At 60.5% G+C, this 22,355-nt stretch overlaps 2 protein-coding genes across 4 annotated transcripts; both read right to left on the bottom strand.

Annotated features, from left to right (window-relative positions):
- Positions 1-4,123: 4,123 nt before the first annotated feature.
- On the bottom strand, positions 4,124-10,622 carry RBPMS (RNA binding protein, mRNA processing factor). 2 transcript variants are annotated; one of them, XR_004778485.2, is made up of 9 exons: positions 10,495-10,622; positions 7,905-7,982; positions 7,761-7,799; positions 7,586-7,648; positions 6,931-7,081; positions 6,685-6,815; positions 6,202-6,271; positions 5,913-6,016; positions 4,124-5,581 (listed from the first exon to the last, which is right to left on the bottom strand). XR_004778485.2 is itself a non-coding variant. In XM_035546029.2 (8 exons), exons 1-7 carry the CDS (start codon positions 10,555-10,557, stop codon positions 6,209-6,211), a joined length of 588 nt encoding a protein of 195 aa, XP_035401922.1. In that variant the 5' UTR covers positions 10,558-10,622; the 3' UTR covers positions 5,912-6,016; positions 6,202-6,208. The 2 variants fall into 2 exon arrangements, 1 of the variants encoding a protein (XP_035401922.1); XM_035546029.2 differs by lacking the exon at positions 4,124-5,581 and having other exon boundaries at positions 5,912-6,016.
- Positions 10,623-11,324: 702 nt separating this feature from the next.
- Positions 11,325-14,015, bottom strand: DCTN6 (dynactin subunit 6). 2 transcript variants are annotated; one of them, XM_035548064.2, is made up of 7 exons: positions 13,913-14,014; positions 13,146-13,210; positions 12,962-13,067; positions 12,573-12,661; positions 12,359-12,406; positions 11,781-11,923; positions 11,325-11,673 (listed from the first exon to the last, which is right to left on the bottom strand). In XM_035548064.2, the coding sequence occupies exons 1-7, from the start codon at positions 13,933-13,935 to the stop codon at positions 11,575-11,577; spliced, it is 573 nt and encodes a 190-aa protein (XP_035403957.1). In that variant the 5' UTR covers positions 13,936-14,014; the 3' UTR covers positions 11,325-11,574. The 2 variants fall into 2 exon arrangements, with proteins under 2 accessions (XP_035403957.1, XP_035403138.1); XM_035547245.2 differs by having other exon boundaries at positions 11,781-12,406; positions 13,913-14,015.
- Positions 14,016-22,355: the final 8,340 nt, after the last annotated feature.

The raw sequence follows: 22,355 nt of genomic DNA, 5'->3' as shown, positions 1-22,355 counted from the left end.
TATTTTGCTGAAGTTTAATGTAAGAGTTCACAGCTGCTAAAACCTTAAACTTCCTTTATCTTCCTCCAGGGTGTTCTCAGCTATCCTGTGCCTGGCGAGATGGTTCTCACGGTGGCCAAAACCATCATGCCCTCAGCTTGCTTGCTTTGGCAAAATCTTTACTCCCTCAGTCTGGCAGCACGAAGGGCTGCTGAGAGGCGTCACGCTCTCTCTTGAAGACCGTGGGCCTCTTCCTCCGTTTTTCTTTGCCTTCCCTGGCCGCGTCTGCTGCTGCCCAGCGAGGTGAGGGGACCTGGGCTGCCCCGGGCATCTGGCAGAGGCCCTGTTACCTCATGCATTGCAGGAAGGCTCCTTGGCAAGTCATTGCGATGAGTTTTTGCACAGTCTCTGCCTGTCCCTGCCAGGTGAGGACTTCCTCTGCCGCTCTCCCGAGGCTCCTCGGGTGATGTCCAGTGAGGACATCGTTCCCACAGCGCCTGGACTTGCTGTGTCGGTCCTGCCACGTGAGCCTTTCTAACCCTCTGGAGAAACGGAGGCGCTGATGAGCGGTTCTGGCACACAGCACCCTTCTTCCTCTTCCTCTGTCCCTCTTAAGGTTCATCCTAAATCCTGGCTAGCTTTAGCCCTCATTAAGCTGGCATGCCGCTGTTTTTCGGTGCCTCATGCAGAGCCGAGGTACACACGGGGTGCCGCGTGGGCTCCATCCTGCAACGTGCGCAGGACAGAGCCTGCCACGCAGCATCCAGCGTGCGTGTCACTTCGGGAGCCCAGAGGCCCGGCGAGCTCCGCACGGGCGCTTTCCGAGCGGGCCGCGAGCTGCCTGCACCGATGGGACGCGGCCTCGGCCGGGGGCAGCACCGCCGCAGCTGAACGTGACGTGTGTCCGTGCTGCAGCTGAAGGACTTCTCCACGCAGGGTGCTGGCCGAGCTGCTGCCTAACCTTGTCCGGGTTGGCCAGGCGCAGAGAGGCGTTCAGCCTCCCCTCCGTGATGCTGATGGACATATGGACAGGGCCCCGGGGGAGAGAGAGCTGTCTCTCAGTGACAGGAGCTCTCTGAGGTATGTCATTGCTGTCTGCCTTGTCCTTTTGCTCGCACCGTGGCATCCTGAGCCTGTGGCTGCGAGGGAGCTGAGGGGAAGGAGGTGTTTCACCCTCTGCGCAGAGAGCCGAGAGCAGAAGTGGGTCAGAAGAGGCGTGAGCTGAACCCGTAGATGTGTACGAGCGAGGCTCCAGGTTAGGTGCTTGCTGGATGTGTGCCTGCTCCTCGTCACCCCCAAAATAAAAGCACTGTGGGTGGGTTTTTTTTTTTTTCAAGGTACAAAGTAGTTAGCCCAGGGGTGTCACAGCCCTGAACATGGATGTGTACTGGCTTCTGTCCTAAAAGTTGTTCTAGCTGAGGAGCCGTTCCTCCTCCTCCTCCATCACGGTGATCGTTCTGGAAGGGGCTGGAAAACAGCAGGGCTTTGCATGGTCGAATGAGAAAACTGACATAAGGCGGTTTGTACCAGAGCTAATCTATAATTCATCGTGATCATTCAAGGCTTTTAGAGAGTGGGGCAGAGGGAGGCAGGGGAGCCCTGAGGAGCGCCGTAAAGCCCCGGCACGCGGGTGTAGCCAGCGAGCGCTGTCACTTCGATGAGCACGGGCAGGCGGTGCCGGGCCACCGGGGAGAGCCAGGCTCCCGCTACCTGCTGATGAGGGGGGATGGCGAGCTGCAGATGGCTAGAAGCAGCCCCGGCGATGACATCTCATTATTTCCAGCTTTCTTGCTCGCTTTCCGGTCGCTGCTAATGCACCAGGCCCGAATTCCTGCGTGCGTTGCTGCCTCAGGGACCCCTGGAGGCTGCTTTGTCTGGGAAAGCGTGCCCGGGGGCTGAGCGCTTACCCTCGACTGGTTTAGATGGGCAAGGTGAGCGGCTGATAGCTGTCACTGAGCGAGGGGTCAGCCCCAAGACAGCCTTCCTGGCCGTGTCCCACCACCATGAGGGCAGCTTCCACCACGCGTAGCTGCACCTGCTCTTCCCCAGGGCCTCTCCTGGCTTCTCTCCGGCCCCATCCCCGCCGCTGTGGTGTGCCAGCGTGTGCAGCGGGCCGACATAAAACAGCCCTGACTGAAAACTGCGGTTGGGACCCACGTGTTGGGCCCTGCCAGCCTCGTGGGTTGGCGTTGTGCAGAGCAGGGGAAAAGGCTGGTGAGGGCAGGAGGTTGTTCTTCCATTAAGTTAATTCTCTGACTCTACCTGCACTTCTGGGCTCACGTCCAAGGCCTGAAGTACTTGCGCGATTTCCTCCTGCCTCCATCGGTTACGTTGTCTTCTCTGTTCCCTCCCGAGCTAGTTATTAATTATGGAGACCGCGGAGATGAAGTCCAGGCTCTGCTAATGGTTGACTTACCCATGTTTCAGAGGCAGCATTTGAGGGCTCTGCTAATGGCATCTCTCAGCTTCGCTTTCTACCCTCCACCATCGCCTCGGTTCCTAACCCGTGCCTGGCAGCGAGGCAAACAGAGGCTCTGGGGTGGCACGGCGTGCCCCTGCCTGCATCCCTCCCAGGGGGGAGGCCTCTTCGTGGACATCTGCCTGGCCAGGCCCCGGTGCCGTCTCATCTTTCCTCTCCCAGCCCTGTTTTTTTTTCCTTCCCCGCCTCTCCCGACCAGCGCCGGCCCCGTCTGCCCTTTGCTCCCCGTGCCCCTGCTGCTGGGTTGCGTCTCTCCGGTTTGGGATCCTCCTGGCCCCGTCCCCGCCTCGGGAAGGAGCCGCTCGCATCCCCCCCGCCCCGGCTCAGCCTTGCCGTCGGGGCTGGGGAGGGGAGGACTTGGGAAAAGCGGAAGCAACGAGAGCACCTCTGTTGCCTTTGGTGTTTGCAGCTCTGCCTGTTCGTGCCCCCAGGACTCGCCCCGGCACCGGGTGCCAGCGTTGGCCCGGGGCTCCCCGGCCCTGTTTTGCAACCGTCTGGTGTCAGCCGGCGGCGGGGCCTTCCCGACAGCCACGGCAGAGGAATGTGTCCCCGGCCCGCGTGGGGAAAGGTCAGCGCGGGCAAAGGGGACGCTCGCCGCTCCCGCCCCGCGTTGGTGAGGGCGACGCCGGCCAGCACAGCACCCGACGCGTCTTGGCGTGGAGGAAACAAGCGGGCCGAGAGGTGACGTGTTTCCAGCTTCCTCTCGCAGGGCAGATGTCGCCCAGTCCAGCAGGAGGCGAGTGCCGGCGGCGGGTTTTGTCGCTTCCTTCGCTGGAGGATGCTCGGTGTTGAACCCGCTCCCGAAAGCGTCTGCGTTTCTGGCCGACGCGGTGCCGAGGACGGCGGTGTCAGCCAGTTACCGCGGCGCTGCGTAGCAGTCTGGCTGAGCAGTACGTTCGCGCCGCTCTCGCAGCCTGTCGCTGCCTTCCCCTCCTTCCCGGCCCTGCCAGCAAACCTCCGAAGGCGGCTGGGAAAGAAAGCTGTGACTCGCAGCGGCCGCGGGAGGATTAGCATCTGACATTAGGGGCTTAACTCCTCCGCTCCGCCCTGCCAGCCGGGCGTTTCGAGTAACACCGTGCCTCTTCCTTCCACCCCGAGCAGTTTGCAGCATGTGCTCGTGCCCTTTAGCCGTGATTCTCATGCCTGGAGCGGTGTTGTAGGAGTGCAGCCTGCTGGCGGGGGCTCCTCGGGAAGCTGGTCGCGTTTATCGGGGTAGGGGCAGAGCAGAGGAAGGAGGAGGAATTTATAGGTTGGGCCAACGGGCCCGTTTTAGAAAACTCCCAGCATGTTAAAAAATAATAATCTGGCCCGTCGTCTCTAGGCTACATTTGCCTCTTCTGCGGCTGAGCTCATGGAAAATCGCAGCTTAGCTTCTGCGCTCGGTGCCAAGACGAGGAGGTTTAAAAACTAACCGATAACATCTTTGTAAACTTGGAGTCGTTTCTTAAAGCCTGCTGCTCCTTCCAGCCGGGGGTTTGGAGCTTTCCTAGAGGTCGAAGCGAGCCAGGCGGCCGGCATCTGCCCTGCAGAATCGCTGCGGCGGTCGGGAGCGTCGCTGTAAGCGCCCCGAGGACGCCCGCAGGCTGCCGGTGCCTCGTGCCGGCGTCTTGTTGGGGTCCTCGTCCCCGTTCCCCGCCAGGTACACAGCACGCCACGCTCTGCGCGTAACTTATAATAATCACTGGCTTTATTTTTAAAAAATTACAATAGAAAAGTACCTTTAAACATATTTCCAAAAGCGGAGTAGACAACGTTGGAAGCTCCTTTCCTCTCTCCTCCCCAGAACAAAGTACAGGAAACGGTTTGCTACAAGAGTTACCGGTCCTTCTCCCGGGACCGCGGGCGCCGTTCCTCGCGGAGCCGCCTGGGTCTCGAGTCCCTGCTGTCAGCCCCAGCGCTCACAGACAGCCCCAGCAGCACAGTTTCCCATTTCCCCCCCATCTCGCCCCCACCCCGGACGGCTCCAGCAGCCGAATTCCCAGCCGTGGTGTTGCAGCCCACCCACGAAACCAGAGGAAGGAGGAAGAGAGGCTGGGAATCCCGCTCGGGGAGCAGGCGGTCGGAGGAGACAGGGTTTGCGCCTCCTTTTGCAAGAAACCGAAATCTGGCGGAGTCCTTGTTTTGTTTTGCTTTGCTCTTTCTTATCCAAATTCCTGCTGGAGCAAGGAGGAGGAGAGGCTAGCACGCCAAGCAGTCTCTTTGCTGGCTGGCTCGCCGTCCCGCGTGCTGCCTCCCTTCTTCTCTCTGCTCCTGCACGGACACACGGACGCTGAAGGCCCGGGGCAGCCCGGCGCCGTGGCACAACGGCAGGCACGTGCAGTCAGCTGGGGGAACGGAGAGGTTGGTGTCTCATACAGCAGTTTACGTTGCCCATAACAACTTCAAGCAGCCGTGGCAGGAGGAGGAGGCAAATTCTCACCTTGCTACACATGTGGGCTCTCTCTGCCCGTCCCTGATGCGAGCGTTGTACCGTGCCGGAGCTTTGCACAGCGAGCTAGTAACAGAGCCCTCAGGTAAAAAAAAAAATGCCGTAAGGAAGTTCCTGATTGTCCTGCCTGGTGGTGTTTGGTACGACTGGGAAGAAAACCCTAATACTGTCAGTGCACACGGAGGCCGTGCTGACACAGCCGGAGCACACCGATCCCCGGCGGGCCGTGCCAGGGCAGCACGCGCCCCACCGCCTCGAGCCACGCGCCTCGGCGTCTGCACGGAGCACAAAGTCACGCCTTCGCCGTGCAGCTGGCGGCGGGGGGGCACACTCCTAAGGACGCCGAGTCGGAAGTCGAGCACAAAAGACGTGGTCCAACCCAGTGTAAGATTGTCCTGTTCGGAAGGTTTGGTACAAAAATACTTGCTCTCTCGCTTTCCTTTTTTTGTAGTCTGCTTTCCTATGGTTGTTTGAAAATACTTTTCAAACGCTACAGCACTGCCTGTCAAACCATGCTTTCAGAAATAACACACTCCTTCTTACAAATATACAGTGTAAAAGAGGGAAATATTATTACTAGGTATGCTTTTCGCTTTCTTCTAGGAGAGCAGATGTGTGATAGAGGCTGTGGGAAAGTCTTGGAGGAATCCAAACTTGTGCGAGGTTTGTTTTGTTTTGTTTTTCTTTTTTCAAGCCTGCAACAACAGAGAGGCAGAGAAGTTACAAAAGCAGCCGGGCTCGGGAGGCGAAGCTGCGAAGAGGCAGCAGCGACTCTCCCCCGGGCCGTGGGCGCTATCTAGGGGGCGAGGGGCGGCCGCTGGGGAGGGCAGAGTTAAGTCGAGTTTTTGCGCTTAGGAGGAATTCAGCCGGTGTTGATCCAAGGCAGGAAGCCGGAATGGCAGCGAGGGGAGATTACGGGGGTGATTTAAAGCCGAGAGGCATTCCTGGGCTGTCCAAATTCCTACCCCGGATGAAGACGATAAGCGCGGGAAGGGCCCCCCCCGAGCTGAGCGCCGCGTCCCTTACCAGCACACTGCGGTTTTGTGGAGAGCGCGCGCCCAGCAGCCGCGGCGGCAGGCTCCGTTCATACCCACAAGACTGACTGTCGGCCGCCATCACACACCTGAGACCTGCGGGAGGGCACGGCGCGGCTCAGCGGTGCCGCGGGGAGGGTTCCCAGGCACGTGCACGTTTGCACACCTTTTCTTTTCGGGCGAGCCGAGTGGATTTGGCTCCCTGGGTCTCGCCGGCGCGGGTTGGGGATGCCCCGAGAGGAGCGAGGTGGCACCGGGGGGCGCGGGGCGGTGGCACTCACATGGCATTCAGCAGAACTGACGGGACTTCCAGCCCTGAGAACCAGCCTCGGAGGGAGGGAGCCAGCGCATCTGCAAGGCACGTGGGGCGAGGGGTGAGTGGGCGGCGTGGCGCCGCGCTCCTGGGAGCGTCCCCGCGCCCCCCGAGCCCGCGTGGGGAGGAAACACCGCGCCTAACGGGAGCGTGGCCGTGCCCGGGGGACGGCCGGGAGCGACACCGCGGCCGCTCGCTCCTCGCGAGGAGCGCAGGTGCTGCCTGTCAGCGCTGCCTTGACAAGGGAAGTATGTAGCTGCAATAATATTTACCGCCGCTCTTCCTCCCGGCAGCTGGCGCTTGGTCCCAGCCGCTCGGAGCCCCCAGCGCTGCTCCCCCGCGCCCTCCCCTGGGGCCCTGCCCGTGCCGAGGAGCTGCGGGGCGGCGGTGGGCGGGTTTGGGGTGCCGCGAGCCGGGCAGCGTGAGCGGTGCCGGGGTCACGCCGCGTTACCTGGGCGTGCAGCGAAGCGGGGTAGGTGAAAGCAGGAGGAGGTAGAGCGGGCGCTAACTCCGCCGGGTACAGGGGGTACGGCCCCCACACTTCAGGGCTACTGGGGTAAAGTGCAGGCACTGTGAGCTCGTCTGCAAGAGAAGAAGAAGGAGAGTTAATCCCTCGTTCTCCCCCAAAAGCAACAGGGAGGCGGGGAGCGGGCGCAAGCGGTGGGGCCGGCGCTGCCCCGAGCCGTCGCGCGCTTACAGGGCTCTCTGGCGATGAACTGAGGTACGGCGTTGGGGAGGGGTGTGCTGGGGTTGGGGGTGCCCACCAGCTTGCTCTTGGCCATCTTGGTGTTGGCCTTGGCGAACTCCAGCCGCAGCGTCTGGGGGATCTCGGGGTCGAAGCGGATGCCCTGCGGGAGGGGAGAAGGCAGCAGGGGTCGGCGGGCACCGGGCAAGCGCCGCGGGACCCCAAACCCTAGTAGTGCCGCGCGGGGATGGGTGCCGGTGGCATCGGGGCTAGCTGCTCATTGGGGGGCCAGGCGTCCCACGCTCCCCCCTCTCCCCCCTCATCCCCACGGAAAGAGCCCTTTGGGGGAAAAAAAAAAAACAACCAACAACCATTCCCAGCATCCCCGCAGGCCGCCGGGGCTGCCGTGACCTCATCCGCTTGGCAGCGAGTGCCGCGCGGCCCCGCGGCTCGCATTCCTGCGGCGTCCTCGGGATCAGCACCATATTAGGCAGTCGGCGTCCCGCTCGGCCACGCTCCGCTCCGGGGGGACCCGCGCGGCCGGCGACGGGCCGCGTCCAGCGCGAGGACGGGGAGCAGCCGGCCTTCCCCCGCCGCTCCGCCCCGGTGCCCGGAGCCCCCCCTGCCTCACAGACGGCCCCCGCGGGACGCGTCCCCCGGCACTCACGTTCAGCGCGTTCTTGGCAGCCTCGGCCTCCGAGCGGCTGTCGAAGCTGACGAACCCCACGGGCTGCGGGGGGAGAGGAGGTGAGGGGGTGAGGGGTGCCCCAAGCCCTCCTTTTTTTCACGGGGATCCCCCCCACCCCACCCCGAGCGGTGGGGCGCGCTCCGCAGCCTCCTACCTGCTTCGAGGTGAGCTTTATGAGCGAGCCCTCGTAGCCCTGCGAGAGAAGAGAAGAGAAAAGCGCCCGTCGCACCGGCCTCGCACCGGCCTCCTGTGCCCGCCGGGCCGCGGCCGCCCCTCGCCGCCCCGTGTCCCGCGGTACCTTGAAGGGCCTGAAGAGCAGGTAGAGCTCCCGGGGCTTGATGTCCAGGGGCAGGCCGCTGACGAAGAGGGTCCTCACCTGCAAGAGCAGAGCCTCAGCCAACCCGGAGGCTGCGGAGACCGCCCGAGAGGAGGCCTCCGGAGGCCTCCAGCCCGCGCTGAGCCCCAAGTGACCGGGGCCGTGTCTGCGGGGAAGGGGAAAAATCCTCGCCGCAAGGGTCAAAGGCTTTAATCAAGTGTGACGTCCCCTTGTTCCAGGACACGCAGTGAGGGAGGGGTGTCCGTCTGTCCGTCCGTCTCCTCCCGGCAGAGCGGTCCTGAGGCCTCGCCTGTATTTTGTGCGCGCGTGAAGTGCGCGGCCTCGAGAGAAAGCACTCGCCGCCAATTCGCTGCCTTCCTGAAATCCAAACCCGCCCGAGCCTGACTTTCCGGATAATTTAGCCCCATGGCTGCACAGCAGATAGGAGAGATAAAGGCCCCGGAAAAAGAAAAAAAAAAAAAAAAACTCCGAAATTAGGCCTCACAAAGACGCGGCTTCTCCGCGGTAATGACTTGTTTTCTTTGAAAGTTCAAACGCGGGTCGGCCAAGTCTCGAGCCGCGGGATTGCAGCGCGGCGCTCGCCGAGGACGGAGAAAAGCACGGATTATGGGGAGGAAAAAAAAAAAATACACCAACGAAAAAAAAAAAAAACCATGCCTTTTCGGCTTTCCAGCCCTGAAAGGAGGGCACGGTCGGAGGCCTGTGGGGGAGGCCAGGCTGGGAGGGAGGACGCGGCGTCCCCAGAGCCGTGGGGCAGAAGGAGAGGCTGCGTGGGGAGCTGCTCCCCTGCCCTCACAGGGGGCGGGAGCTGCTCCTGCAGGAGGCTGCTGCAGGGCCTCGGGGCGGAGGCAGCCCGGAGGCCTCGGCCTCCGTCCTCCGCCGGTGGCGCTCCCGGGGCCACATGGGTGCTTCGAGAGCAGCCGGGGCAGGAGGTGGCAAAATCCCTTCCCGAGGGGTCCGGGGCGACTCACGCAGGAAACCCATCGGTGGCCACGGGGACTTGGAGTCCCTGTTGAGCCTGTGGGGAGGCTCCTGCAGCCCAAGCACCTCCAGCGCAGGACAGACGAGGCATTTTGCCCCGATCCCACTGCACCAACATCTTTTCAGCATCTCCATGGTGCAGCGTTTCTCCATCTCCACCAGCTGAAATCTGGGTCAGGAACAGCGACGCTGGCACCCCACTCCGCGGGCACGTGGTGGCAGATCTCCCCCACCTCTCCCCGCAGGGACGGGGGCTGCGGGACCACCTGAAGCCCCTTCTGCTCCTCCTGCTGCACCCCACGGCCCCTGGACGGACCGGGGCCACCACCATGCTCTCGCTTCGTCCCCTCCAGGCCGTTGGTGTCCCGCAGAAGGTTTTCTCCTGGTCGCTGCTCCTTGCCCTGGGAAGTCATCTCCAACCCCAGCTCCGGCACATCTCTCCCTGCCTCTGCGTCCCACCGTCACCCCCTGCTTCTCCCAACACCCCGGCCAAGCCTTCGAGGGGCACCAGAGGGGACCTGATGGGCACCGCATGCACGCCTGGGGTGGATTTCAACACGCAAGCAGCAACCCGGAGGCGGATGGGCAACGTGCACGGCCAGCGCTCACCTCCCAAAGGACGGCGGCAGCGAGAGCAGCACTCGCCACCCTCGTCCGCCCCCGAGGGCACCGGGTGCCCTGCGCAATGGCCGGAGCGGTCACGGTCCCCTGCCCCTGCGCAAACCTCCTCCGGTAAACTTTAACAGGAAGGGGAACGGCGGGGAGAGGCAGGAGGAGCCGGGTGACTCATTCACCAGGCATTTAATCACCTACTTCAACCCCGGCCGCCTTGCAGCCCGGCTCGCTTTAATTTTCTACCAGCGGATTAGCTGCTTGGCTGCCCGCCGCCGCGGGGGGACCTCCGCCACGCCGGACCCTCGCCCATGGGGCTGGACCCTCGCCCATGGGGCTGACCCACGGCTCGCCCACGTGCCCGGGTGCTGTCCCCACGCTGGTTTGGTGCCCCGCATGTGCCGGCGGTGGGGCAGCGATGGGCAAGGAGTTGGCGCTGGGAAGGGTCCCACCGTGGCCGCCCTCCGTGTCCCCACTTCCCACCCTGGCTGTCCCCAGCCGGGGTCGAGCTGGCGAGGGCTGGGGACGAGGGCCGCGAGCGGGGTGCGCGGAGCCGCCGTGCTACCAAATAAGGCCTCCGTCCCTGCCCGCGCGTGCCGCTCTGCCCCGAGGATGCTCGGGGCGTCCCATGGGGTGCTGCGTCCCAGCATCCCGGTGTACCAATGTCCAAGTGTCCCAATGTCCCGGTGTCCCAGCATCCCACATCACCCCTGCCCGTGGCTCGCCGGGCTGTGGGGTGCCCGTGCCCTGACCCGACACCCCGCAGCGGGTGACGGGTGGGATGTGCCGCCCGCTCCTTTTCCTTCTGCCCCCCTCTCCCCGCTCAAGGTCACGGCCCCCGCGGGACCCCCGCGGGACCCCCAGGGGACCCCCAGCGCCCTCCCCTCCCCTCCCCGCCCCCGACCCCCCCGGGGCGCACCCCCGGGCTGCCGGCCCCAAGCCCCCCCGGTGCCGCTACCTCCTCCTCGGGCAGGCCGGGCTCGCCGGGGCCGCCCTCCCGCTCGCCGGGGCCGCCGCTCATGGCGCTGGCGCCGCCGCTCCGGCACCCGCCCGCGGCACCTCCGCGCTGCGAGCGGCCGGCGGGCAGCGGGCGGCGGGCGGCGGGGAGGGAGCGGGGAGGGACCGGGGCGGGGGACGGGGAGGGACCGGGGTAGGAGGGGACGCGGGGCGGGGCGCGCGGAGGGGGTGGGGCACCGGGTTGGGGGAACGGGGTTGGGGACCCAGGGCGCCAGGCTGGGGAGGTGGGGTTGGGAACGTGGGATGCGGAGCTGGGGGCTCGGGACATGAGGTTGGGGACATGGGACACAAGTCTGGGGACACGGGACTGGGGACGTGGGGCTGGGGGTGTAGGACATGAGTTTGGGGGCACGGGATGTGGGACACGGGGCTGGGGATCTCCGGTGTTGGAGACACAGGACGCAGGGCTGAGAAGGTGGGATGAGGGAAGGGTGTCGCAGGGACACAGGCGTGGGGACGTGGCACTGCCAGGGATGCCCACAGCAGGCGGAAGGCGACATCCCCATGGGGACCCACCACCAGGTTCTGTGGTCACCAGGCCCGGTCCCAACGCCAGGCCGGCAGCAGGGCCCCACGGCGCTGATGGCCCCATCCCCGTGCCCCCCGCCCTGCCCGCAGCCCCCCGTTGGGCCCCGCTCATGGCACGGTGAGGTCCGGCCTCCCCCTGCCAGCTGCGGGGCTCGGTCGTCTTCCCGGCGGCTTTGATACAACCCCAGAGGACTTTTATTAGCAGCCCCCCGGCCAGGAAGGATCACAAACCACCCTGCGAGGTGAGCTGGTTCTAGTTTATTCCCCAAACAGCACGTGTGATACTCGAGTTAGCGCGCGGGACAGACAACAGATCCAGAGCGGAGCTGAGATGCTTGGTGGGCTATAAATAAAGGACACAAATAAGCGAGAAAAAACATTTTTGTTTTCCAGAAGGGAATAAAGGACGCAGAGACCAGCGGCTTCCTGCGGTTGCGCAGTGCTCATAAGGACAGGACGAAATCCCCGGTCAGCGACCGACCGCGGGAGGCTCTCAGCTCTTGACAGGCGTGGACGCGGTCTTCATGGTCTTCTTCAGGTGATGGTAATTGGGCAAGATCTTCATCAGGAAATCCAGCTGCAGCGTTTGGGGCTGGAAAGAAGTGGGCTGCGAATTAAGGCTTGGCCTCGCTGCTGCCACGAGGGGAGCTGCGGGGGATGGGAGGTGGCGCTCGGCCTGGCTCCCCACACAGCACCCACCTGCGGCCGCTCGGTCTGCACGCGGCGAAGGCAGTCAGCCCCGTAGATGACGGTGTTCTCGGGGATCACCTCGTAGGTGTTGACGTTGCAGCAGGCCCCGATGATGCAGCCGCTCGTCAGAATCACGTTCCTGCCAACAAATGCTGCGAGAGAGAGAGAGAGGAGTCCCTGCAAGGGCCGAGCACGGGCAGCCCCACTCGGAGCCGCACGGTGCTTCTCAACCCCATGTCTCTGCCCTGCTTCCGTCAGCCTTTCTAACTCTGCCTCGGGCTTCTGGGCACAGAGCGCAGCTGAGGTGGCTCTGGAGCACTTCCTCAAGCAGCAGCGCCACTGTGCCCACACACAAACCACCCAGCGCCGCCAGCCAGACCCAGCTCCAGCCCAGGTGGCTTCTGCAGGCGCTCGCCAGTGCGAAAATAACTTATGCAATGCAATCAGCTGCAGCTTGGGCACATCTACTGCCAGGTGATTGATCCCCTCCTGCTCCCAGCACCGACAGGAGCAAAAATCTGAGTGGGGCGAGGACGGTGAGCCTAAACTCACCTTGACTGGGGCGAGGACAGTGAGCCTAAACTCACCTTTCGACTCGATGACGTTGTTATCTCCCACTTTCATTGCCTGCGAATCTATGGGTTAGCGTTAAAGGAAAATGTAAAACATTTTGCTTTGATTTCACTAGGCAAGCCTCAACACCACTTTCAGAGCACGTCCCTGCCCCTCGCACAGCACTGGGCTGTTGAACCCTTGGGAGCATGGCGCATCACAGGCCGCTTTGCTGTGGAGCAAGGATACAGCACCCGACTTCGAAAACGTTGTTGGTGCCGATGACCATGGGCTTGGGCTCCATCTGTTCGGTTTCCGGTGTAATATTTTCTGGGTACCTGCACGGTAACGTGAACAGATGTTAACTATTAGGCAGCTCAGTTTAGCCAGAGGCTGAAGTCGGGCCTGTCCCACCCAACCCCAGATGGACTGGCGGGGCTCTCAGACACCGTGCTCTTGCCCAGGGCCTCGTGCTCCCACCGGGCTCAGAAGGACCTGGCACCAGGAGGTGACAAATGCTCTCCTCCTCCGGCCCGGTTCTGAAGCTCACAGCAAAGGCCAACGGCATTGGCTCCCCTGGACCAGACCAGGAGCGACCCACGGGGAGCCCCGCGCACGCTGGCCGGCTTGTCACTGACCCATTGATGATGAGCGCCTGCTCCTCTATCAGGTTGCCTTCCCCGATCACAATCGGTCCCGCTTCCGCGATGATCCTGGCCTTGGGGTGGATCACTGTCCTGGGCCCTGCAGGAACCAGCCGGTGTCACCGGCGCCCTGGGGGAGGGAGGTGCGGGGGGGCTGCCGGCCACGTTCTGTCCTTACCGATGGTGACATCCCCGCGGATCTCGCTCTCCACGCACACCACGGCCCCCGGCGCGATCTTCACACTGTGAGGGGGACGCGGGGCTCAGGGGGTGCCTGCACCATGCGGGGGTGGCGCCATCGGGGACAGTGTGGGGTGGTGGCGGTGAGGGGAGCCCTCGGGGCGCGGGGGGGGGGAAGGGGGCACGCAGGGGAGACTGTTGGGGGACATGGGGGAGCTGTTGGGGGACATGGGGAGACCATTGGGAGATGGGGGGGGTTCAGTGGGACATGGGGGGGGCTGTTGGGAGATGGGGGGGATCATCAGGAAATGCGGGGAGCCACTGGGGGACGTGGGGGGACTGTTGAGGGACATGGGGGGACCGTTGGGAGTTGGGGGGGGCTTTGGGACACACGGGGGGGCCGTTGGGGGACATGTGGTGATTGTTGGGAGATGGGGGGCTGCTGGGGCACATGCGGTGACCGTTGGGAGACATGGGGGAGCTGTTAGGGGACACGGGGGCACCGTTGGGAGATGGGGTCCGCTGGGGGACATGCGGTGACCGTTGGGAGCCGTGGGGGGGGGGGCCGCTGGGACACACGGGGGCACTGAGGCGCGGGGGTGACGGCTGAGGCGCGCGGGGCGGGGCGGGGCCGTTAGGACCGTTGGGGCCGTTGGGGCGCGCGGGCTCTCCCCCTGAGGGGAGGCGAGAGGACGCGCGGCGGGAGGGCGCGGCGGCCCCGTCCCGTGCCGGGGCAGCCGCCGGGGGGCATCGGGCGGCCCTCACCTCTTCTGCGCCTTCTCCGCCATGTCGGCACCGCCTGCGCAGGCGCTGGGCTGGGGCCGGGCTGGGGCTGGGGCTGGGCGGGCCCCGCTCGGCTCCTCCCGGCGGCCGGGGGCCGTGGCCGTGGCCGTGCCGGGCGGCGGCTGGCGGCCCCCGGGGCCGTGCAGCAGGTGAGGGGCTCGCCTCATGGCGCCGGGTGGGGGCACGGGGCAGTGCGGGAGCCGAGCCCTCACGCGGGGCAAGGTGTGCCTGCCGCCTCCAGCCGGGATGGGAGCCGCGGGGCTGTTACCCGGGGGGCGGCCCTGCCCCGCCACGGCCCCTCCTCGAGGGGAAAGGGGAGAAAATGCGATGGGAAGGTCTCAGGGGCTGGGGTGCGGGCAGGGAGATCGCCCAGCAGCTATTGTCACAGGCCAGCCAGACTCAGCACAGAGATTAACGCAATTTATTGCCCGTCAGGAACAAGCCAGAGCAGTACGAGGCAAGGAGAACAAACCCAACCTCCTCACAGAGGCACGCGGGAGCCTCGGCGCCGTCTGTCCGCTCGCGGCCGCCGTCGCCGCCTCGCTGCCGCTTCCGGCCCCAAGCGGTGGCGGCCGCGGGGAGCGGCGGCCTCGGGCTCCTTTGGCCGGGTTTGGGCCCGGGCCCTGGGCTGGGCGATCCCGAGCCTCGGGCACGGAGCCGGAGCCCCGCGTGTGGGGCTGGGACAGGGCCCATTGGGCTGGTCGGGGGCTCAGCAGCGCGGCGCTGGGTGTCTCTGCCAGCCGTTGTCGCAGTCCCGCCGGGCTCCTCTGTGTTCCCCAACGCACCGACCGAGCACCACGACTGGGGGGCTCAGAACGGCCTCTTTGGGCCGGTTTTGGGGCTCAGAGTCAGAGAGCGGGTCACTCGGTTTGGGGTGTGCAGCATGGACCAGTTTCTGTGGGGTTGGGCTCAGGAACGGAGACCGAGTCAGCTGTTTCTGGGGCAAACCTTGCACCCCAGGGGCTGTGGGGCCGTGAGGGTGGGTTGGAGGGGCGGTGGGAGCGGGGTGGGCTGGGTGTCTGGTCGTGGCAGTCCCCAAAGTCTGGGATGCCGGCATGCACCAGGCCGAACAAAGTGTTCGAGATCGTCTCTGGGCGAAATGGTGCTTTTCCCCTTCCACTGCTCGTTCATTGTACCCAGTACAGAATGGTAACCCCCTTAATTGTGCAATATTTGGACAATTGTGACATTCATGTTAGTATTCAAATTATGACAGTGATTGATTTATAGCCTTGTCAAAAGAGCACTTTATTTTTTTTTATACAAGCACAAGACCTAAAGAGCTTGAGCCAGAAACAAGCTGGAGATAGCCAAGAGACTTGAAGGGCTGGAAAGATCCGGGAGACATCAAGGGCTGGAAACTGGAACAAGCTGGAGACAGCCAGGAGACATCAAGCTGGAAACTGGAATAAGCTGGAAACATCCAGGAGACAACCAGGGCTGGAGCCATCCATGAACTGTAGACACAAAGAGCTCATTAACAAAAAAAATACAAACCAACCAGCCTATACTTTACAGCATACAAACACAACACGTGCAGTGTTAAAGCTGTGACAGTGATTGATTTACGACCTTGTCTAAAGCCCACATTGTTGCAACAAGCACAAGCTGAACGCGTCAAGGGCTGGACATGTCCACCAACTATAGCCGTGTCCAGGACTAACAGATCAATACAAACCAGGTTGATCCATGTCTGCACAACACACAACTGCGCCATTCAATATTAATATTCAAGTTACAAAAGTGATTGGTATATGACCTCGTCTAAAGCCCAGATTGGGTTAACAAGCACGAGCTGTGTTTATTTACCTGGAGCAGAAATCCAGCTGGAGCCATCCACAAGGGGGAGACACAGGGAGACACAGATGTCCAGGGCTAATTAACCAATAACTACAACGCAAACCAATTAGTCAATACCTAGGCAATGTACCACCGTGACATTAAATTCTCATATTCACATTACTGATTGATTAACAAACTGGCCTAAAGCTCAGGCTGTTGTAACAAGCACAAGCTGTAATTACCTGGAGGCATCCAGGAGACTCCTGGGGTTGGAGACGTCCACGAGCTGGGGGTGTCCAGGGCTGGAGTTGTCCAGGAACCAGAGGCACAGCGAGCTGCAGCTGCCCAGGGCGAGCTGATCAATAAACACAAACTTATTTGTCAATATCCATACGGTGCACAACTAGGACATTCAATATTAATACCCGGGTTATGACAGCAATAAATGACAGACATAAATGACAGACATAAATCAGGTCGCACATTAACTGCCACCACCTGAGGCTGCCAGGCAGTGATTGCTGACCGCCCACTGACAGAGCACAGGTGGAACCCACAGGGGTGTCCCCACCCCTCGGAGGGTGTCCAGGTGCTGCCCATTTCTGGCCTGGAACTTTTGTCAAGTTTTGTACCGACTAAGGGAGAACAAGACAAAGCCCTCAGAGAAGGATGTGTCCATTCTGCCAACAAGACAAAGATGGTACAACCTTCAGACTAGTGTTGGTCTGCCTGAAGTGGGGTTAAGTGTAGAAACTCAATGTGGTCGTTCCCCTCTAAGCCTTGGTGAGCAAATAAAGCATCTTTCGTTGCGAGACACGAAGGCGGGAACGAATGAACACCTAACAGCCGCTCCAGCTGCACTTCCAGCAGCAGCAGTCCTTCGTTGTCTGTGCAGACCTGACAGCCTGGCTGCTTTTTTAATGTGCTCCATTTTGACACAGGCTTAGAAGCATCCAGGACTTCCACGCCTCTGAGACAGTCTCCCTGTAGCTGAAATCCCTTTTTCAAGGCTGTGCAGCATAATGTCACAACAGGGTAATGAAGTAAAAGGCTGAAGGTCTAAAGGCTCTCAGATCAAACTCAGCTGTTCTGAAATAGCCCCACATCTGACATCCTAAACACACATGTACACACGCTGCTGAGCCTGCCTGAACTTCTGGACTCACTTTTCTACATGTAACACATCCCCCCTTACAGTTTCCTTGCAAAGTCTCATCTAATAAAAGATGGAGAGAAAGGGCAGTGAGGCCGTATAGAGTTTGAGAGCTGGCCATTCCAGGTTTTGAAATGTCACTCACGCAAACCTTTCCACTATGCGCTCTTTTCTCACCTGCACGGGTCAGAGTCTGTTTGCTGACACCCACCGAATATCCCCGTGCCATGATGGCTTCCCAAGAGTCTCACTCCGGGGCACTTTTGGCTTCTGTTGTTCCAATGGAAAAGACGTCTAATTTCCTACTAAATTTGCTCATCACCAGCTTATACCCAACACGTACTTTTTCAGTATCGGCTTGTAGGTAAATATCTTCACTGTGTTTCCCACTATTTCCTTCTGAGACTGAAGAACACAGAAAACTGGGATCGTGCCTCAGCACGTGCCGTACAGTCTGCACAACAGGGAGCTCTTTACAGTTTCTCTCCTACAGTGTGTCCTCATTCAGTCCTTCGGCAGTACCTCTGTGAGTTTGTTTGATTTTAAATTCACCTTTCCTGGATGCGTGGGTTTTGAGTAATACACACTATCCCACCTCGAGTCTTTCTACTATCCTAGGGGACTCTCAAAGCCACCACCTCCATCAGAAATTCTTCCTGTCGTGCTGTCCTAAGATCCTGCTGAGTTAATAATCACTCCTGCTTTCAGTGGGTTCGTAATCGCTGAGCTTCCTTACTCCCTGACATTTCTTCCTGATGAGCTCCCAGACTAGGCAGTCACAAATCGCTGCTACAACTTAAATCATGGTCTCACACTCAGTATGAAGTGGGAAACCATTTTTATGATTTCATCTGCCAGTGACATCTCATCCTCTCAGCCATCCCTCACACAACACGCAATGATTGCACACGTGCCTGGGACACTGTGCTGGAGGGGACAGGCAACCCCCTCTAACGGGTCTGGTGGCGGACAGAAAGCACTCCAGCTGAAGTGTGTGTGCACACTGATATTGGGGGAGGAAAAAAAAAGTACTTAGTCTGAGCTGGATATATTTTGAGGGCTGTTTCTATTTCTTCCAGGTGTAACAGGCTTATTTTGAAAGAGGTCTGTCAAATTTCAGGGGAACTATTTTCTTCCTCAGGGCAGATGGGACTCCTCAACAGTCACAAGCCTCACGATGTATCTATCCTGAGGTGTATAATAAAACATAAACACCTGAGTGTGAGACTGATGCTCCCATCGCCAGGCAAACTTCTCGGAGACCTTCTCACTTCTGCTGCAGCCAACTATGTCGCTGGCTGCAAATCGCGTCAGCCTGGAGCTTGGGGTGGGCCTGGGATCTGGAAAAGCTGAAAAGGGGTCTTCCTTGACTGGCTGTCCCCACTCTTACTGCTTGAAAAGGTCCCTTCTCATCTCAATTCCTGGAGGGAACGCAGACAAGTTAGGTGGTGAACATTCAGTCCGTAGTCTGTGCCCAACAATTGCTGTCCTACCGCCAGGAAAGAAAAGAGGACTGACCTCACCACAGAGATCTTACGGCATGTATCACAAAGACCACCGTGTGCAGGGTGTGAGCAGCACATTTACCACACACGTTTCTCGCTGCTCGCCCTCACTGTGCATCGCTGCACAGAGGACGCTTTGACCCACCCTAAACGGGGATGATGTTGCCGCCTCATCCTTCGGTCCCAAGCATGCTGCCAGCTTGTGTCACCCGTGCTCTGCCAGGAAGCCACCAGGGAGATGTCAGAGCTGCTGGGTTGTGGCTGCTGATCCAGGCTTCACCCTGACGGCCTCACCTGGGGCCCCCGCTGCCCACACACCTCCCCATTGGTCCCGGTGCTGTATTTAAGCTCTGGTTGGGGGACGTAGCTTCTCACTGCAGTAGGGAGTGTGCTGAGTGCTCTCCTGCATCGCCAGGAGTGATGTTGTGGTGCTGCTGTTCTTTTCTGCCTTGGTCTGAGCAATGTTGTTGGGCTGACTTGAGTCCTTGTGTGGGTGCTCTGGGGCTACCCCTGGTGGTGGAAGCACTGCTTTTCTTTTGTCTTTAGATTTAACCTTGCTTTATTTTTGTCTTTCCGCAAACCAGTTTTGGTGGGTTCTGTCTGCACTAGCTAAGTTCTTATCAGTATGTCACTGAATACTCATTTCCTTTCTTCCTACTTACTTATCTCTTGGGGGGGGGGGGGGGGGGGGTGATCTAGATACTGGAGCTCAGCACGTAGAACAGGAGCCTGTTTGGGCAATTGGGGATGGCTCTGGATTGCTGCTGCCCCCTCAGGTGTGATGGCTGGGGGTGGTAGAGTTAGGTCTGGTACCTGGGGAGACAATTGTTAGCCCCAGCTCTGCTAAAGAGCTTTCCAAGGGGAAATGATGCCTGAAAAGAACAGGAGGAGGAGGCTCTGTAAAGAAGCACGTGCAAGAAGCAGAGCCCTGATGTGCCAAGCAGGCACCCCCTCTGCCCCAGGGTAGCGATGGCTGCAGGTGACAGCCCCCTGGCCCCAGGGCTCAGCAGCCTGGCTTTGGGCTGTTCTCTCCAGTCCCTCCTCCTCTCTCTGCCTCCTCCCTGCATCTGCCAGGCACTGCCGGGGCTGTTCCCTCTGCCGCGCTGAGGCTGCAGCCTTTCTCCTCGCAGCGCTGCACTGGTGGCTGTCACAGAGCTTTCCCTGCTGTAAGTGGGGGATCCTGGGCGAGGAGGGCGGGGGGCTGGCTGTGACCCGGGCTGGGCTGTTCCCCCCTGCTCAGCTGGGAGCTGAGGTGGAGCTGCCAGCGCTGTTAGCAACAGGTCTTGTGTGTGTGTGTGCAGGGGAACGCTGATCCCGCTGCCTGAGGTGGGGACAGGGCACGGGCTGCGTGGGGCTGCTGGTGGCGCCTGCCTCAGTTGGTCCCAGGGAGGGCGATGCAGCCATCCTGACCAGTTTGTACTGGTCAGCACTGGGACACTGGGGTACAGAGCCTGACAGTGGATGTCTGACACCAACAGCTCTGTGGCTCAAAAGGGAGGTGGGGGATGCCCACACCACCCCCAGCAGGGACGGCTGGGCAGGGGGAGCGTCTGTGTAGCTGCTGCTGGAGGTGTACACCTACGTGTGGCAGCCGCTTAACCCTTGTGCGGAGGCCTGGGGCTTTATGGAGAAAAGCCTGCTCCCAGTAAGAGCACCCCTGGGGAAGAAGGTCAGCAGCTAGAGCCATTTGTCTCACTGGACCTGTTATTTTCCCTGACTACGTATGACTGTCAGTTTTAAAGGGCTGAAAATATTTCACAGGGCAACAGTCAGTGCTGCTAGCTAACACTTGCTGTGCCGAGTCTAGTCACTCTCGATGCCAGGAATCAGGGGTACACTTACTTTGCTGCGAATGAAGTTGCTGCATGCCTGCTATAGTATTTTGGAGCAAGTTTTCTGGTGGTTCTACCCGCACTGGTCCATGCGGCACTGCTGTTAGTGCTGCCCGTGTAACTGCATTCAGAGTGAACATCAAGTGCGCACAATGATATGGAAAACTCAGTCTTTGGGGGGGGGAATAACTCATTCTTTAACTCTGCCTTTTTACAGGTATGGTTACTTTACTGTTTGGTAAAGCAGGAGCAGTTGTTATCCTTCAGTTTCAGCTATCACTTCCTGAACAGAATTGTTTTAAGAGATAGAGAGGACTCTTCCACTATGGGAACCCCAGGTAATTCTGATGGGGCCCTCAGAGTACAGCTGCAAAACACAACCAACAATTCTAGAGCTTGAAAGGAGAACTCCGATCACCTGCATGATTAACTTGGGTTAGGTGTAAGTGGTGGTTTCCAGTATGGATTTTCACTGGGGTCTGTGATTTGTGGTAACGTTCCAGAACAATGCTGCACACCGATCAGAGACGAGAGCATTAGGAAAGCAGGACACCTTACCTTGCCACTGAAACTGCTGGGCGCATTCAAGTCACTGGTGCTGCATGCCATTCTCCTCCAAGGTTGCAGCATAAGCAGCACAGGAAAAGAGGCATGGAGAAGTACGTGGGGAACAGTTTGTTAGGACAGAAAACCAACTCAAAATCCAGGGTTTGAACCCCACAGATTACTGGGGGGAAGTTAGGGTGTGAGTGCGCAACCGCTCCCAGGACTGGAATGGATCGATGGTGTAAAAAAGTCTCGCTTCAGAGATGACGCGCACCACTGAGCCAGCCAGGTGTCCCCGCCAGGGTCTGGTTGGTCTGGGAGAGCTCATGCCAAGTCTTTGCAGGGAAGCTTTTGCAGAGAAACTCTTGCAGAGATGCTCCCTTCAGGTCGATCGTGTTACTTAGTTGTACCTTTTTGGTGTAGCTAAGTAACCGGGTGCACAGCAGCAGTTCCTGGCTCTGTTCATCATCAGGGCCCCTGCTGAGCTCTTCTGGCACATCTTGGATGTCCACAGAGCTTGGAGGCACCTGGCCAAGGAGATGGCCGCCTTTGTCAGGTTGTTTGCCTGAAGTCACCTTCACGGCTGCTCCCTGGGCAGGGACATGTGGTGGCCTTGTCACTGGAGCCCGGAGTGTCCCAGCTCTGGGCCACGGCCTCAGGATGGGATGGGGGCACCTGCACGGCTGGGGAGCAGCAGCAGGGCTTGGGGCAGGAAAGGGGCCAAGGACACCCCCAGGTACCGCTCGCAGCCCCACCACCCCCTGGGGAGCTCCCCACCGACCACTCTGCTGCCACGGCCCCATTGGATGCTGTGGGCAGGGGGCCAGGGGCCTCCCCCGCGTGCTGCAGTGGGGAGAAGTGGAGGCCGAAGGCAGGGAGGCGCAGGGAAAGGACACCCCCGTCACGCTCTGATAGGTTCATACTCAAACTTTACTCTGCAGTGCGGTGAGATGTGACAATTAACGCCCCATGTGACAATTCATGTCCCTGCCACCCCCCACACCCCCCCGCCACGAGCACCACTGCAGCAAAACCCCCACAGGGCTGCAGCCGAGCTGCCAGTGCCTGAGGCTCAGGCAAAATGAAACCCCAAATCCCAAAATACTGAGCACCATGTTTGCAAGTGGGTTTTCTGTCTAGTTTTGCCTCACTTTAAGAAGCAAAGCGAGTCACCCTGCCTCTGCTATTACACAAGGATAAGTTGCTTTTCTTGTTTTTGCCCCGAGGGAGGTGGGAACTGCTCCCATGTGCTGCAGGCACACACTGGGGTGCTCAAGGCTCAGCAACACAGTGCCACAAATGCATCAAGTTTCCCAGTGATAGCTGAAAGCGCCGCCAGGTCCCGCGTGGAACCACGGTCTCTTCCTCGTGAGGGCTGAACGAGGCCCCGCTGCAGAGGCCTCCTTCCCTGGGGGACTTCTGCCCCGGCGGCATTTTCCCCTGCTCAGATATCAGCACAAACGAGCTGTGTGCGATGAGGGAGCTCGGTCGCAGGCAGAGGAGTGGGAGCCTGGACTGCTGCTCATCACACAAAGCCAGAGCCACTCCTTTTCTCATGAGAGTATAAAAATATCAGCATAGTTTTACTTACCTTTTGTTTTTCATTT

The sequence above is a fragment of the Cygnus atratus genome, chromosome 4 (assembly GCF_013377495.2).
Source record: "Cygnus atratus isolate AKBS03 ecotype Queensland, Australia chromosome 4, CAtr_DNAZoo_HiC_assembly, whole genome shotgun sequence".
In the NCBI taxonomy this organism is placed as follows: Eukaryota; Metazoa; Chordata; class Aves; order Anseriformes; family Anatidae; genus Cygnus; species Cygnus atratus.
This window is presented reverse-complemented; position numbering and strand designations above follow the sequence as displayed.